Genomic DNA, 15,737 nt, shown 5'->3' on the forward strand with positions numbered 1-15,737 from the left:
TCCTTGTGTCATCTAGCAATGGACTCTAATGGACTATCTACCAGCAAGGAACAGCTGGAGAGCATCACGCTCTGGTCACTCCTCCTTCTCACCTCTAACACACTGCCCCTTCCCCCATCATGCCCTGTGTGCCAGGAACAGAAGTGTAGGAGCTGGTACTGCCAGCCCTGTACTTATTGAATACTTCTGCACAAAAGGTTATTTCCAGAAGGTGTAAAGGTCGTGGAATGGGAGAAGCTAGCCTAAGAAGATAAATTCTGTCCCCCCTAACTGTGCATCCAAGTAAGGGCCACACACAATCTGGCCCTAAACAATCAGGGGAAAGTCCAGCATTTTTTTGGCAGATCAAAGAATTTTTAAAAAATATAGATGGGCATAACAAGTTCAGGGTACAAGACCATCAAAGGATAGATCTCAGCACACAATATTTACACCCTACAGCTCGTTAGCATTACAACTTCTGGACTGATGCCTAGCCTGGAAAAATCCTTTTCCTGAATCGCTAACCATGAATGCAATTTTAATTTTCAAGGCAGAGATGGGATGAGGTTTTTAGGATCTCATTTCACTCAGTAATCTTAAAATCACTGGCTATTAATTTTAAAAATAAAATAAAATAAATAGGTGAGTTTCACATTTGTGAATGGTGCTGGATTCACTGCTCTGGAGGAATCATCTATTTATCTAAAAACAAATCTTTGCCAATCCCTCCAAACAAACCTGAGCCATATTTTTTTCCTATGGTTTGAAAGTACTAGATTAACCATCCTCCCACACTTCACAATCACCCATCAGCAATGTGCACCCAGTTCAAACAACATCAGCAGGTGTCTGGCAATGCATCAAAGGTTAGAGGTTTGAACCTGCTTCACTCAAGTCTAGAGTAGGTTTATATACGGATTTTATCACCGTGAGCCAATATGCTGAAGTGCTTTCTTTGCTATGTCACAATCCGTTCTTGGTAAAAAAAGGAGAGTTACCTGCCTTATACAGTAACTGAAGTTCATGAGGCTTTGTCCCTGTGAGTGCTCCATGTTGATGGGCAGGTATGTACCTGTGCACACTCGCTCAGAGATTTTTCTGCTAGCAATGCCCATAGGTACTTACTTAATTTAGAACTCAGTGCTGTGTATGATGAGCTCCAATCATTCCTTCCAACATACATTAACTTGTATTAGTCAACAGTGAATTCCATCTACTATCATGCTTCCATCATCATCTACACCCTCTACTATACTACTACATCTACTATCTACATCATCTACTACTACTTCCATCATCATCTACTATCATGCTACTATTATGCTTCCATCTACTATCAAGCTACCCATTCACCTCACTATATTAGGTCCAGCTGAAAGTTCAGCACAGGGCACAGTGTGGGAAGTTGAAGCACGGGATTTTTCATACGCATCCATGAAGTTTTTAATTTAAAATGTTGGGCCAAATCCTGCAGCTATTACGCAGGAAAAATTGGCCTTCAGAGTCTTCAAGTAAAAGCTGCAGGAATTAGTCATTTGTTACTGTGATTTACAGGCATATAAGCAGAAAAGGTCCTAAACCAGAGAAGCCTACAATTTTAGGCCCCTCCTGAAAACATTTACACACAGGAGTTACCCTATGGAAGTCAGGGTCTAAATTAGATCATGAACAACAAAAATATCAGACCATAACTGGATGTAGGGGAAAGAGAGAACAGTGCCCTTGTGGTAGTGGTTCTCCTCCACTCAAAGCAGATTTATAACTTGAATGCTCTACCTGGTTTTTTGGTTTTTTTTTAAACATTTCTTAGATACTGGATTATTGCACATAGGTGGGGATTAGTGGTAGAAAATTAACTATAAATTCACATTAATAAAACATATGTACATGTCTACACTGCACACTAATCCCAGGTCTGTGGGACCTGGGCTTGTAGCCTGTTTCTAAGCCCAAGCTTGAGCATCTACACTGCATTGTAAACCTAGATTTACAATTGCTGGACCCAGGTCTCACAGCAGTGCCAATGCATCCATGCTGTACTAGGCAGACTTTTTGACTCAGGTCTGCGGCTTGACCTGAGTCCACACAGCAAAATGACAGGGCTTGGACCCAAATCAAAATGGGACTCTGGCTCTGTCCCATCCCCCAGCAAGTCCTAGGACCTGGGTCTTGATTGCCTGCTGAAACTGAGTCAGATTGGTTTGTGTGTGACTGGAAGGGGGGCTTAGGTTCAAACCTGAGTCACAGCCCAGGCTTAGGTGTGGAGTGTACACACACCCTAAAACAAACAAGATGCAATTATATCTGAAGCCATGTTTTCCCTATCTAAGGTAAAAAACTAAATACACAGTTTTTACCGACAGTTTTAGCGTTTTATTTGATGTCAGTTTTGCATCTTAATCAGAAACAAATACATAAAAACTTGCATTTGTAATTACATCATTAGTATATTACATAATTTATACTGATTGAAAATAGGTTTAGTTAAGTTTTTGTTATACCCAATATATGCCTATTTACTATACAACTGTTGGATTTCAAAATGTATTGCTTTAATAATCAACTGTTTACTAAATTAACAAGAGCAGGAATTTTCATCTTACTTCCAGAGAGGTACACTTAGTTGTGCTAGTTAAATGCAATTACACTAGTTAAAGGCAGAGATGGGCCCAACCCATATCCACAGAACTCAACACTCCCAATGTCCAGATGTGAGTTTCACAGCTGCCCTTTCTCTGCCCTTTGATCTGATCAAAACCTTAGCATAACATTCAGAATAATCACTTTAGCCAAAATACAAATGCACTAAACGTGTTAGGAGATCACCAAATGCTGTAAGAATCAAATAATTGTGTACCCATCTACTATGTGCACAGTTACTCACTTTGAACATATCTATGTTCATTTGCGTGTACAAAGACAAGATATAGCAGGTGAAATTGGTGTACATGCACTTTGTCTGCACACACAAAACTGAGGATTTATTTTCTCAAGCCCTAACTGAAACTCTTCATTTAAAGCGTATCCAAATCAGGTTTAGCGGACCACACCTCTGCATATTATAGCATGTCCATTACATATATTGTTGACTTTTGAAAGCCAAGTACTTTCCTTTTTAATTTACTACGTTACCTATTAAATCATTGTGCAAATGTTCAACCTCGAAAGGACACACTAAAGAATGAGGTGGAACCACCTCATGTGATGCCTTGTGGTTCTCTCTCACAGCAGTTGATACTCATTTCTTCTTCTCAAATTACTTCTCAGAAGAGCCCCAGTGAGAGCCAAAACAAGTACCGCCAACAGCAAAGTAGCAACAACAAATGGGTTGTGTAAGTCATCTTTTTCCAGAAACACTCTCTTGTGTGGATCTGTAAATGACAGAGATAGTTTATCTGACTTAATCTCTTACAGTTTTGGCCAGTATATGAATACATAGGACTTGCCAGAGTGATAGAGCATAAAGGATACCATTGGGATTCAGAGGTAAAAATTTCATTGACATTAAGAAACTTAGTAGTCTGACCAAAAGTGCCATACTGATAAAATTAGTTTTGAAAACAAGGAAAAGGCATACAAATTGTTTAATGTCTTTTTAAATAAAACAGCATATGCAAATATAGCATATGTTAAAGATGCCTAATAGGCAGCTCTGGAGTTTAACATCTTATCCTTAGGTACAACACAAAACAGCAGCAATGTCAGCATCTTACACCACTTTGTCAGCATGTCTCAACCTGGAGGACCACCAATCAGCTCCAGGGGTAAGAGAATAGCTCAGTCTGTGCTCATTTGCACCAGGACGTCTCTGATGACTGTCACAAAAGTTCCAGTTGTGATGTTGTTTTTTAATATAATTACCCAGACTGAGACCACCAATTATTTTACACAGGCCATTGACCATCAATCAAATGGTAATGGTTTTCAGGGACTAGAAACTCAGATTGAATTTGAACTAGCATCTGTGAAAGTGAAATGAAATATTCCATATCCTATTATGAATTCTGAGAGACATTTGTTTCCCTTGTAAGCCAATATTTTGATCAAATATTCACTCTTATCCTACAGTAAAAGACTAGTACACCATTATTTTCTGTAATCATGAGTGTGTCTGTAAACAAGTCTATTCATGTTTATAACAACCACCACCACCAGTTGCATTGAAGTAACACCTAAAGCTCCATTTAGGACTGGTTTCTCATCATGCTAGGCATTATGCAAACACTAGGAAGACAAGGCCTTTGACCCAAAAAGCTAATAATCTAATGTGAAATAAGATAGATGTAACAAGTGAGTAACAAACTGAAGAAAAGAAAAGAGTGAAAGACCGGGGTAAAAGCATTACTAATTGCAAATAAATAGGTGAGCTATGAGCACACCTTGATGTTTCTAAATAATTTGAATGTAAGTTTCTCAATAAATACTGGCCAAATAAATAGTTGGCAGGTTTTTTTGTAGCTATAAAAAGCAGAAGTGGGTCTTGAAAAGGGATCTGAAGAAGAAAAAAGTAAAACTTACTGATTTGTACAGAGAAGGCATTATAAAGGAAAGCACATCATCTGTGTGTAATAATTTTAACGACATAATTGACAATAGGGCGAAGATTTTTTGGTGGGAATAACTGGTGCTTGCAAAATTTGTACCAGTAAATTTCTGGAACTTTTATAATTAACTACCTTGTTGCCATCAAAGTGTGTTCAGAAGGAAAAAGGTTCCTTAGCACACTCAAACATTTCTGTTTAGAGTTCATGATACGGAAGCAGGCAAAGAATATGACATATAGAAAATCTTGTAAAGTTATACTTAACGGATATGGCAAGATAAAAGGTCAAAAGAATAAATTACCAGATTTTCTGTCCTCATTGGTTTCTTTTTTAAGTTGGACTGGCCCCGCAACAACATTCATTTTTTCCTGGTAAGGACTTGTATTCCTCTTGCGCCTTGCTAAACATCCCTGGTAGCATCGAGAAGAATAATCATGTGCCCTACACACAACTATCTTACACTGCAAGTAAACAGCAGCATGTCTGTTAAGAAACTTGAAGGCATTGAATCTGAAACGAACAATGGATCCCACTTGTGAATAGATTGGGCTGTAGGTGGAATCTCTTGTACATCTGTAACAAAAAACCAAAAACAAAACAAATCAGAATTGCTCCACTAACATGTGGAGGAATCAGAGTAAATGTGTCTGCTTTACTGCTGCAATGCAAGCAATACAAAGCAGAAAGAAAGATACATGTATGAGAGAGCTTTTTTCCGCTATATCTAAAAGTCCTTACCCACTTCTGATTAAATCGTAAGTCAGGGTTGTGAAGTCATCAGAATAAGGAGATGCAATACACGTGTCTGTAAATATCACCAGATTTGGATCGGCACTGTAGAGAGTGGCTTGAAGGAATAAATCCTGGTTTAGGCCAACATAGTATGGGGAATTGTAAACGGAATTTGAGAAATTTGATGATTCATAAAATGAAATGTTCACATCATATCTGCCATGCTGGGTTTCACTTATGTCCATATCACTTTTGGCTACATACATTATTTCTATCATTGTGTCCTGGTTCATTCTGCAGGTAACATGAAACTGAAAGTTATTTTCCCTTGTGATAATGTAACCAGAAGGAGATGTTCTGATTACATTGGAATAAGTGATTGTGTTATTTTTCACCTGTGAAAATATGGGAGGAAAAAACATGATTCAGGAATGTATTTTGATAAAATATTGCAGTTGAAATAGTTGACTTATATAGAAAGACACTCAACTTGACTTTTAAAAACTAGCTAATTTTTAAAAAAATTGAATTTCCCAGTGAATACTGTTTGAATAGCATGTTCTGATTTTTTTTGCTTCTAATTCCTTAAAAACCTTGGAAGAGCTTTTCTGCTTTTCGGTTGATATTTATGGTCCTTTCAGAAAAGATGAAAATGACCATCTATACCAGGGAACATGGTACACAAAATTCTGCCAAATGCAGAAAGCAAACAAGCTGAAAAAAAAAAAAGATGTGTTTTTTTCCCTCCAGTTTGCATAATCTTGGGTGTCACTTGTAACATTTTAAGAATAAATTTTCCAACAAGATTTTCAAATTGATGCTGCACCTTTAATTTGGTTTTGACAGCCCGCTGAAAAGTTTAGTCATTAGTTAAATGCACACCTTAGTCCATTTATTGCAATCGCTTGTCAAAGCAGCACTGGTTCTCTCTTGTCCAATTCCTCCTAGGTTCCAGGAGGATAGGGAGTTTACACTTTTTGGTTAATATTTATTTTGTGATTTTGCATAACATGACCGCTGATCACGATTGCTGATCACCTAACCCTCACCAGCAGGGTTTAACAAATGACTACCTTTCAGGAAGATGCAAATGCTCTGGAATACATCTAGTTTTCATAAACCTGAAGAGCAAGAGCCATAAGATCACTTTTAAAACAAGATGCGGGACTCCCAGAGCTAGCATAAAACCTGTTCTCTTAATGCACTTTTACAAATTCATTGGACTTCATTTTTCTATCTGTTTTATTAGAAGTCAGTTCATGCTGTGAAAGTCAGTTCTGGATCTGGATTTCAGACACGCCAAAGTCCATGATAGCTCAGATATAGGGGGTTCGTTCAGTCCATTAGGGACCACTGACAAAGTTTGGATTTATCTTCAGCACCCAAATTACAGGGATTTTTGTTCAGCTGATATCTATTTTAATCTAATAATAGTCTAGCAACTCAATGTACACTTCTAATGTTTAAATCACGTAGGTGCTTTATCAAAACAACATAAGAAAAAACATTGTACTATTAATTTTGCTCAGATTCTGTGTTAGCACCTGCTGCTCAATAAATTAATGTCCCTTTTGCAATAGTTTGTAAGCTACTTACATGATGAATTATATTTGCACAGTTAAGTGGTCCGTGGCAAAAATGTACATATTTAAGCGAAGTGTTCTTTACATTTTTTGGTTTTAAAATGAACGTTTTGTTCGTGAAAGGTGCCATTTGACAGCCCTGGAGTTTAAGCTACTCTGTTTATCCACACAATGATAGCTGATTTCCCACAATCCAGTCACAATACAGTGAGGTCTCAACCCTGACAAGGAAGGGTCACTTCTAGGAATGAGAGGTAGATTTCCTTCCCTCTTGGGCTGCTTTTGAGAGATTTTGGCCACATTTGAAACAGAACCAAAGAATCAGTCACTTCTGGTTATGGATCTTCCCCAGGACATATAAAAATAGAGTTAGAATGTAGGGATTCAAATATTACTATCTCCCCCTAAAATTCAAGGAAATTTTGCCCACTGTCTACCTATAAGAGAGTGCTATCTGTAGCACCCTGGTCACATAGTTAAGTGCCTAACAGAGAAGATTATAAGCTTAATTGGAGGCAATTTACAATTATGGTGGAGATTGACACTTGGGGAGGGGGGGTAATGACTGAGCTATCAAGGTAATTAACTCAATAAGGGAATATACATAATTGGCAAGAACACTAAAGGGGGAAGCTCAGAAAGTGAGCTGGTGAGGTACAAAAAGCTGGGTGGAAGGCTTCTCCTGATACAAGCCCATATTCTGTTCTGCAATGCTGGGAATCTAAAGATATACATGGGGGGAAAGAAACAGTGTGTATAGTGGGAATAAGAGACCACACAAATGGGCCAGGCAGCGTGGCACACTGGGTAGCTAAGGGCACAACCTGTGACACTACTAGATGGAGTTTTTCCAGACACCACTGACTTGGGCAACATTCACAAGGGTGACCAAGATGTCAAAGGCTCTTCCTCCATCCATGCTACCAATACCTCGAGTCATCCATAACAAATATGAAGTGACAGGGTTCTGTGTTTATTGTAATTTCCCCTCATTTTTTTTTTTTTTTTAAAGTCAGGGCTCCTAATATCAGTTAGGTGGTTAGACAAACATGCATAACAATCATACTGATCACCTTGAACATAACATGGGCACTTTTAACAAAATATTTCTGAATCTAAATTATGGCCTTTTAAAGAGAATGGTCTGACAGAACATTTTTGTCCAAAGCTAATTTAAATTGCTTTGTTAAGCTAAAGGTGTGTTTCACAGGCAAAAGTGATATATGAATAAAAAGTACAATTTCTTACCTGTCTTATTGTACCACATCCATTAAATGGTATGGTGAATATAACATAGTTTTCTGTGATCTGCTGTGGCCCACAGGATGAGTCGTTCAGATAAACGTCCCAAACATTGTAGCCCAATGACTGAAGATAAGTTCTGTTAATGATTGCACGCATATATTCTCCAAAACATGACAGTGCTAAATTATGAGACAGAAGGAAAGGTAAATATTATTGATTCTAGACAGGTATCCAAACATTACTATACTTAATAATTGACTGGTTCCTGACTTAAAAGCTTTGGGTATGCTCAAAAGCTTGTCTTTCACCAGCAGAAGTTGGTTCAATACAAGATATTACATCACCCACCTTGTCTCTCTAATATCCTAAGACCAACATAGCTACAACACCGCAAGATATCAAATTTTGCCTGATCCAATGTCCATTAAATAAATGGGAGTCTTTCCATTGACTTCAATAGCTTGATCAGGCCATTACTGTTACCTTAAATATAGTAATGTGTCTATTACTAAGGTATGCTTACCTGTATCATTGTTATTTTCTGGAATCGAATAATAGTAAGCATTGAATCCACTTCTTGTATAACTAAAGTCACTTGAAAACAGAACAGTCATTGTATTCGAAGAGGATGTAAATGTATAATTTGAACCATCACAAATCCTCCCAAGTAGAGAAGAGGTATTCAGAGGACCATCATAGACTTCAACAAAGTCATAAATACAATTATATGAAACTTCTAGACTGTGGAGATAAAGTTATTATATGTTACTTTAAAATAATATCAGTTAGAAAATAACAGTTTTCATAGTGAGTGAAATGGGATCGGGGCTAATTGGTTCCTATGGACTTCAGTACTAAACTAATGCATAATAGTGTGAACATTTACACCTTTGTTTATAAGACAAACTAATAGCAATATTTGTGCTAACAAATGATTTGGTGAACTTTTGCAAATCTGTGGTAAAATTCTCCTCTCAGATCTGCCATTTACATCTCTGTTGAACATTCCATACAGGTTCTCCACAGAATGACATGCAATGGATACAAACAGGGAGATCTGGAGAGGAATGTTTGACATAAGTCAAAGGGGTTTGTATATATTCTTTTTTCTTTTAAAAATATGCTTTTAAAAGCGAATGTATAGCTTGTGGAAGGTGTGGCGTTGACAGCCATAAAGCCTGAAAACTCATTTACAGAACAAGGACTATAAAGAACAAGCAGTAGACAATCCAGCTTATTCACAAAATATTGCTTTGTTATATAGGGCTGGCACTTTCTGAATGAAAACTTTCTTTCACTTAGATCAAGTTCGGATTCGATCACAAAACCATGTCACATCAATGCTACAGTAGCTGACATTTATTTATTCTTTCAAAAATATCCACACAACTTCTAGGACTATACAATGAACACAGCAAATTAGTCGAGTTAAAGATAGTTAAGCACAGATTTACTAAAAAAAAAAGATTTTTCGAGTTCTGTTTTTAAAGAAAAGCAAAACTGTGCTTCCCTACCTCTTCTCCGTGAGTTATTCCAACCCTTTGATGACTCTAAAGATCTCCCCACTTCCTTTAACCTGACTCCCTTCACCATCAAGCTTCCTGCCCATACAAGGGTCCTTCCAGCCAAAGAAAGTTGGCTACAGTTCACCTTCAGTGTTGCTCCAGAAATGAGACACGTGGCTTGTCCACAGAGGCCCAGAATTGGCAAGGTACTTAAGCATGTGCTTAATTTTTAAGCACTGGAGTAGTCCATAAGTCCCATGCTTAAATGCTTTGCAGTTTCTAGTGCCAGCTATCGAAAGAGCAAAGGCCCAAATGAGACTCTTGCATGGTAGTAAAGTTACTCAACTACTAGATTGACAGATCAGACCTTCTGCTGTATTTGTTTGAGCAGAGACTTTAATGAATCAGGTTTCTTATATTGAAATAAAATGAAAGAAATGGAACATCTTTCAAAACTCAAAGTCCAATAGTTTACAGGTGTTAGTAAGATTATAAGGGCTTTCTGTGAAAGATCAAAATATTTTAAAATGCCAAACAAATAGGACAAGTGGAAGTCTCATATCAAGTTCTCTGAAGGCTAAATGGCAGTTCAATATCTAATTTTACTTACTCAAGATGCTTAAAGATGAGTCTTATATAATAATTGTTCTTTACTTCTATTCTCCAGACACAATGTGTATTTTCTGGATAATTTCCAGGAAAGAATGGACTAGAGAATGATCCAGAAGTCATTGAAAGGTAGCCACCACAAGATCCATTTACTGCTAAGAGGAAAAAAAAACCAGTCTATTTTAGAATTCCTTTTGGATTTATTTCCTGAAGATATTCTATCATCGATTTATCCAGAACAGGCCTCAATGCAGCTAATGGGGAAGAGAAAAAGGTGACCAAACCTGCTCTGGTACAAGTTACAGAAGCCTAATGGCTGCTTAAACTTCCACTAGCTTGTAATAACCCAATAGGAGCCATTATGAGCACAGTGCATGCTGGCCTTGCCTCCCATCACACCCTCCAAGAGTGGGTGGAGTAGAGTGTTATGGTGGTTTTATGCTAGCCAAGTGTCAATGTGTCAGACAACTCCTTAGCTACCCCCTTCATGGCAGCTTGCTTGCAGCTTGGCACTGTCCAAGATTCACAACACCTCCAAAATGGGGAGTAAGGCTCTGGACCATGCATTAATTCTGCATGCCTCAACATCAGTTTCTGTATGATCACAGGAATACATATTAAAAGATCTGATTATATATAGCAACTCCACATAAACAAAAATGTACTTTGTTCAAGCAAATTTGCCCATCAATAATTTAAATCTCTCAGAACTCATTTCAACTAAGGGTTGCATGCCTACACTGCAAAAAAAAAAAAAAAAGGATAAATACACAGGAAGGTTTAGGAAAGTTTGGTTTAAGACAGGGGTTCTCATATTTTGTCATAGTGAGTCTCCCTAAGCTATGAAAAAAATGACTACACCTCCTCAGAGTTTACTAAAACAATATAACTGAAAATCACCTTTTGGGTGTGCACTGCCCTTCTGCACGAGCCCCAGCTGCCTGGGGCTGACAGTCAGTGCTCTTAAAAAAAACCAAAACAAAACAAAAATCCACACAGCTCATGCCTCCCTTGACACATTCCAGCACCTCACCCCATAGTTTGAGAACCACTGGTTTAAGAGAATCTACTTAATCAGGCTCTGCTTCTCTTTACTACGAGAACACCAAATGTGTTCATGGCTCCCTCCCTCATTGACCTTTGGCTCCCTCCTTAAACCTTCACATACAGAGATCCACTCCACGCTGCTGTCATTGCCTCTACTGGTTTCCCTTGCACTTTTATGTAGCTCTTGTACAGTCCATAGGTCCCTCAGCTTGGCCCTACATGCTTCCATTTTGAATTTAATGGGCTTGGGCTCAGAGTTTGGTCTGAGGCACATCAACCTTCAAACTTTGTAATCATTAACACAGTGTAGGCAACCTGGAGCCTAGTAGAGAGGAAGCTGAGTGCCACAGGAGATGTTAAAAAGCAGGAAGGTAGAATGGTCATGCAGAGCAGTCACAGAAGAGGAAGATCTCACTTTGGAGTTTCCCATAACGATTCTGAGTGTGTCGGAGAGATGGGCTATGCAACTGGTGGTGGCTCAAAAGATTCTGAGACACAAATAAAGTTTGAATGCTTGACACAGACTTCAGAAAAACAGGAAAGTCAATACAGTATACGGCCTCGCTATAATGCCCTTCATAACAACGAACCTTAGGATATAATGAACTCAGTCCCTCTATCCCATCCCTGTGGGTCTCTTTTGCTAAAGCAAATCCCTGGCTATAATGAACAAACAGTTTGTATCCCCAGGGGTTAGTTATAGTGAGGATGTACAGTAATACGACTTGACTTACGATTTATAGGGGTTGGTGAAGTACTTGGAAGATCTGTAACTACAAAATAAGAAAAAAAGCAAAATTAGCAATCATCTTTGTTAAATAAAACTGTAGGCTACACTTTTGCAATAATACATGAGCTAACATAGTACACCGAGCCAAGACCAAAGGTAATTTGAATCCAAATTCAAAACAACCACCCCTCCCTTCCGTGGCCTCTAGTTTATACACACTAATATTCTGGTGTAATATAGGCTCGCTCCTTTAGTATGAGTTAAAATGTGAGCCTTTCCATATGAAATTTCAAAAATAAAAAAATCCCACAGAAACAAATCATGAACAACCCTGCTTTTATAAAACAATCCTAGAGGGTCTTACTATGATTGCAAACCAAATACAGATGTGGTTCCAGGCCAGAATCTTATCAATATATAAAATGAACCTCACTGTCAGAATGTGAGGGGCATGCAATAATGTATCCTTTCCTCCCCACCTCTCTCTCATCCATAAATCTCATCTTTGTTTCCAAGACTGCTTCTGAAGCCAAGTGAAAGGGTGGGCAGATAATTATTTCCTCAATAGAGACAGTGTTTGGTGATCCAAGAGAAATGGCAGGAAGTTGGAAACAGTTAATTGATTTAAGATTTGCTCTTGCACCCATTGGGAAGAGGAAGTATGGTATGGATTTACAGGGTTATCATCCCATTTTTATGCACACAAATTCAAAGGGAAATAATGATAGGGAGGAAATAAATCCCTAGAGCAAAAGTGAATGAAGCCATAAACTTACAAAAGAAAAGGAGTCTGAACAGAAATATAACCATGAAATCCCAGGAGTGTCAACAGCATTGCATAGTTACAAGTGTGAGGAAAGTGAAAAAAATGATGTTTTACCTGTTGGCATCATTGTAGTGTTGGAAGGCTCTTAAAATGTAAAAAGTAACAAACAATAAAATTTGATACAATCCTTTAAGAACATTTTATGAAATTTCTGCACTACAGGATGTACAAAGAAAGTATGGTCTTGGAATGGAGCCAATGAAAGGTAAAAACCAACACTTACTGAGAAAAATGGACATCAGTGTTAACTTTATAGAAATCAAACTAACAAGATCACACTGGAGGAAATCAGGCTCTCATATAGCCCTTGAAAGTGGAGCTAGAATTGAATAGAAAAGCAATTTTGCCCCTACTAGGGCCTACATATAATCCACCACAGAATTTGATAGGCATGATACTCCATATGGTTCTATAGAAATGTAAACAGGTCTACAGCAGTGATTCCAAAAATTCAGAATTTAGTAGAGAATGCAATTCTTCCTATAGGTTTTTCCAACCCTTTTATATACTTGCTGTTGAATTCAATGCTATTCTATCAAATTATCCAGGATAGATTTGTTTAGCCTTTTTTTAAAAGGATGAGTGGATAACAATCAAAACAAATGCATATACTGCAATTTTATTCAATACAAGATTTCCATAGATGTCCTTAACCTTCAAGATCTTAACAGACTTGCCTAGTAGCATAGCCAACTGAAGCGATAGTGAAAGGATGTGGAGAAGATTCTTTCCCCTGATTCAGTTTTCTATGGGTTGTTTCCAGCCAATCCTAGCTCCTGAGGCAGAGTTGGGGGTTGACCAATGGCAGCTATCTTAACAAGGGTTTTTACTAGAATGTATCCTTTTTATTAGACAAATCCAGATACGGTGGCCTCAAATTAACACAAAATATTAACCACCAATAAAATACAGAAAAAAATAATGGTTATTAAATAAAAATAATTAAGCTTTAATCACACACATCCAAAAATATGTAAAAATATGGACTTTGAGTACATTAAAATTAATAGACTAATTAATAGTAAACATGTAAATCTTAGTCTTACCTGGGAACACAGAGTTATAATAAGCCCAAAACCCGTATCCTGAGTCATAGGAGTTTCCATATAATAGAACTGTCAGTGTGTTTGAAGATGATACATATCTGAGATTTGAACCATTACAAATTTTCCCAACTAAGGGTGATGCATACAGGGGTCCATCATAGATTTCAATAAATTCCTGAGAGCAGTTCAGACTGTGGAATGAAGTTAATAATATATCATTTGTATACTGAGTAATATAGTCACATTATTTTATACCACTGTGCTATTCATTTGTCCTTTAAATGATGTCATCTGAGGGATTTCACAGATCCTTTTATTCCAAAAATCTAGGAACTTTGTCCCCAAACTCACACACACCACTGTACAAAGGGATTTATTTGCTTTAGAAATTAATTCTTCCACTGCAATCCCACAGAGGACAGCCTCATAAAGAGTTATTTATGTCCAAAAATGCAGGCTATGGAACCTCTTCCCTTCAATGGATCCACCACTCTTCCTGTCCTCTTTGAGAAGGAACAGCAGCCTGTCTTCTCCAACTACTGCACATTGCATTCAGACTCGGACTCAAGTTTGTTCTCCACTGATCTCAAACATCAGTAGCCGAGGACCTTTCGGAGCCTCTGAAAGCATGAAGCCTCTCTCACCACTGGACATTTGACCAGACAACTAGAGACAGATGTCTGTGACAGTTTTGGAAGCACAGAAATATTGGAAAAAAATCAGTTTGACCCAAACTGAAACCATACATTCTGAACAATTGCAGCAGACCAGAAAAGTCAAAGTTAGTTTCTGGGCATTTTAAACTTGCTTTTAAAATACAAGCAGAGGAAAGAAGAGCTAGGTTCAGAAGACAAGAGGCGGTAGTGCCCCCCTTACACTGTTTCGAGCACTCTTCTGGAAAGTAGAAGACCAGTGCCCTAGGCGAGTGCCCTAACCATTGTGCTGAAAGTTATATGAGGGCCGCCACCACCACCACCACCACCATTTTGTGAATGGCACCTAAATCCACTTGTGAATCTAGTCCCCCCAAAATGTTTATTTTGTGAATGTATGTCAAATTCACAAATAGTTTCAGGTCAACCAAAATTGCATTTTTCAGCAAATAAGCTATTTGTTCCAAATATTTCACACGCATCTACACAGCCTGCCAACTGAATCCAAGTTCCTGGAGGAAGACTACGGTAAGAGAGTAAGTACAAAAAAGGGGCAGAGGACAGCACTCTCATGTTGGTTCTCTGTGAGAGGACTTTTTAGCATGGGACTAAGCATTCCACACCCCAAAACTCTCTTTCTATAAGTGTGACAGTATAGTCCTCTCTCCAGCACCCCCTAGCACAGCACCCCCTCCTCTCAAGTCATCTCTTCTGAGTACAACAGAAAGGGACCCAAGGCAGTTGCTGTCTTGGTAGTTTCCTGCAACTCTAAGACCTTATATACATGAATAAAATAAATGTTCTCAGAATACTAGAAAGCTTGTAATTCCTCATACTTACCTAACGTAAGAAAAGACTAGTACTATGTGACTGTAATATTCTGTTTGTATTTCCCAGACACATTGTATGATCTGACTCTTTCCAGGGTAATATGGGCTAGAAAATGACCCAGCTGGATTTGAGAGGAAGCCACCACACTGATTTCCTACTAGAGAACATAAAACAAGAGGATGTAAATCCAAACTGATTTCAATTTTGTTTCTAAATTCTTAATTTATTTTCCAATAGTGAGCCCAAAAGAAAATCCCAGATCTGAACACCCCACCATCTGCTGAATTCAGTCCATCAATTTCATTTAACAATTTTCCTGGATTACAGTTTGAATCTATATATTTCTGAACATTGAGACAAAAATCCTATAAATCATATGTTATTGTGAGATTTCCCATTCTTCC

General features: G+C 38.0%; 1 protein-coding gene across 1 annotated transcript; it reads right to left on the bottom strand.

Annotated features, from left to right (window-relative positions):
• Positions 1-2,349: 2,349 nt before the first annotated feature.
• LOC137143306 (deleted in malignant brain tumors 1 protein-like) lies at positions 2,350-15,410 on the bottom strand. The gene is made up of 10 exons (XM_067533047.1): positions 15,343-15,410; positions 13,850-14,040; positions 12,858-12,887; positions 11,982-12,020; positions 10,202-10,355; positions 8,610-8,827; positions 8,090-8,265; positions 5,265-5,653; positions 4,828-5,099; positions 2,350-3,353 (listed from the first exon to the last, which is right to left on the bottom strand). Exons 3-10 carry the CDS (start codon positions 12,868-12,870, stop codon positions 3,205-3,207), a joined length of 1,410 nt encoding a protein of 469 aa, XP_067389148.1. The 5' UTR covers positions 12,871-12,887; positions 13,850-14,040; positions 15,343-15,410; the 3' UTR covers positions 2,350-3,204.
• Positions 15,411-15,737: the final 327 nt, after the last annotated feature.

This window comes from Emydura macquarii, unplaced genomic scaffold (assembly GCF_026122565.2).
Source record: "Emydura macquarii macquarii isolate MOO-44397 ecotype Brisbane River unplaced genomic scaffold, CSIRO-AGI_Emac_v2 contig_3306, whole genome shotgun sequence".
Classification (NCBI taxonomy): domain Eukaryota; kingdom Metazoa; phylum Chordata; order Testudines; family Chelidae; genus Emydura; species Emydura macquarii.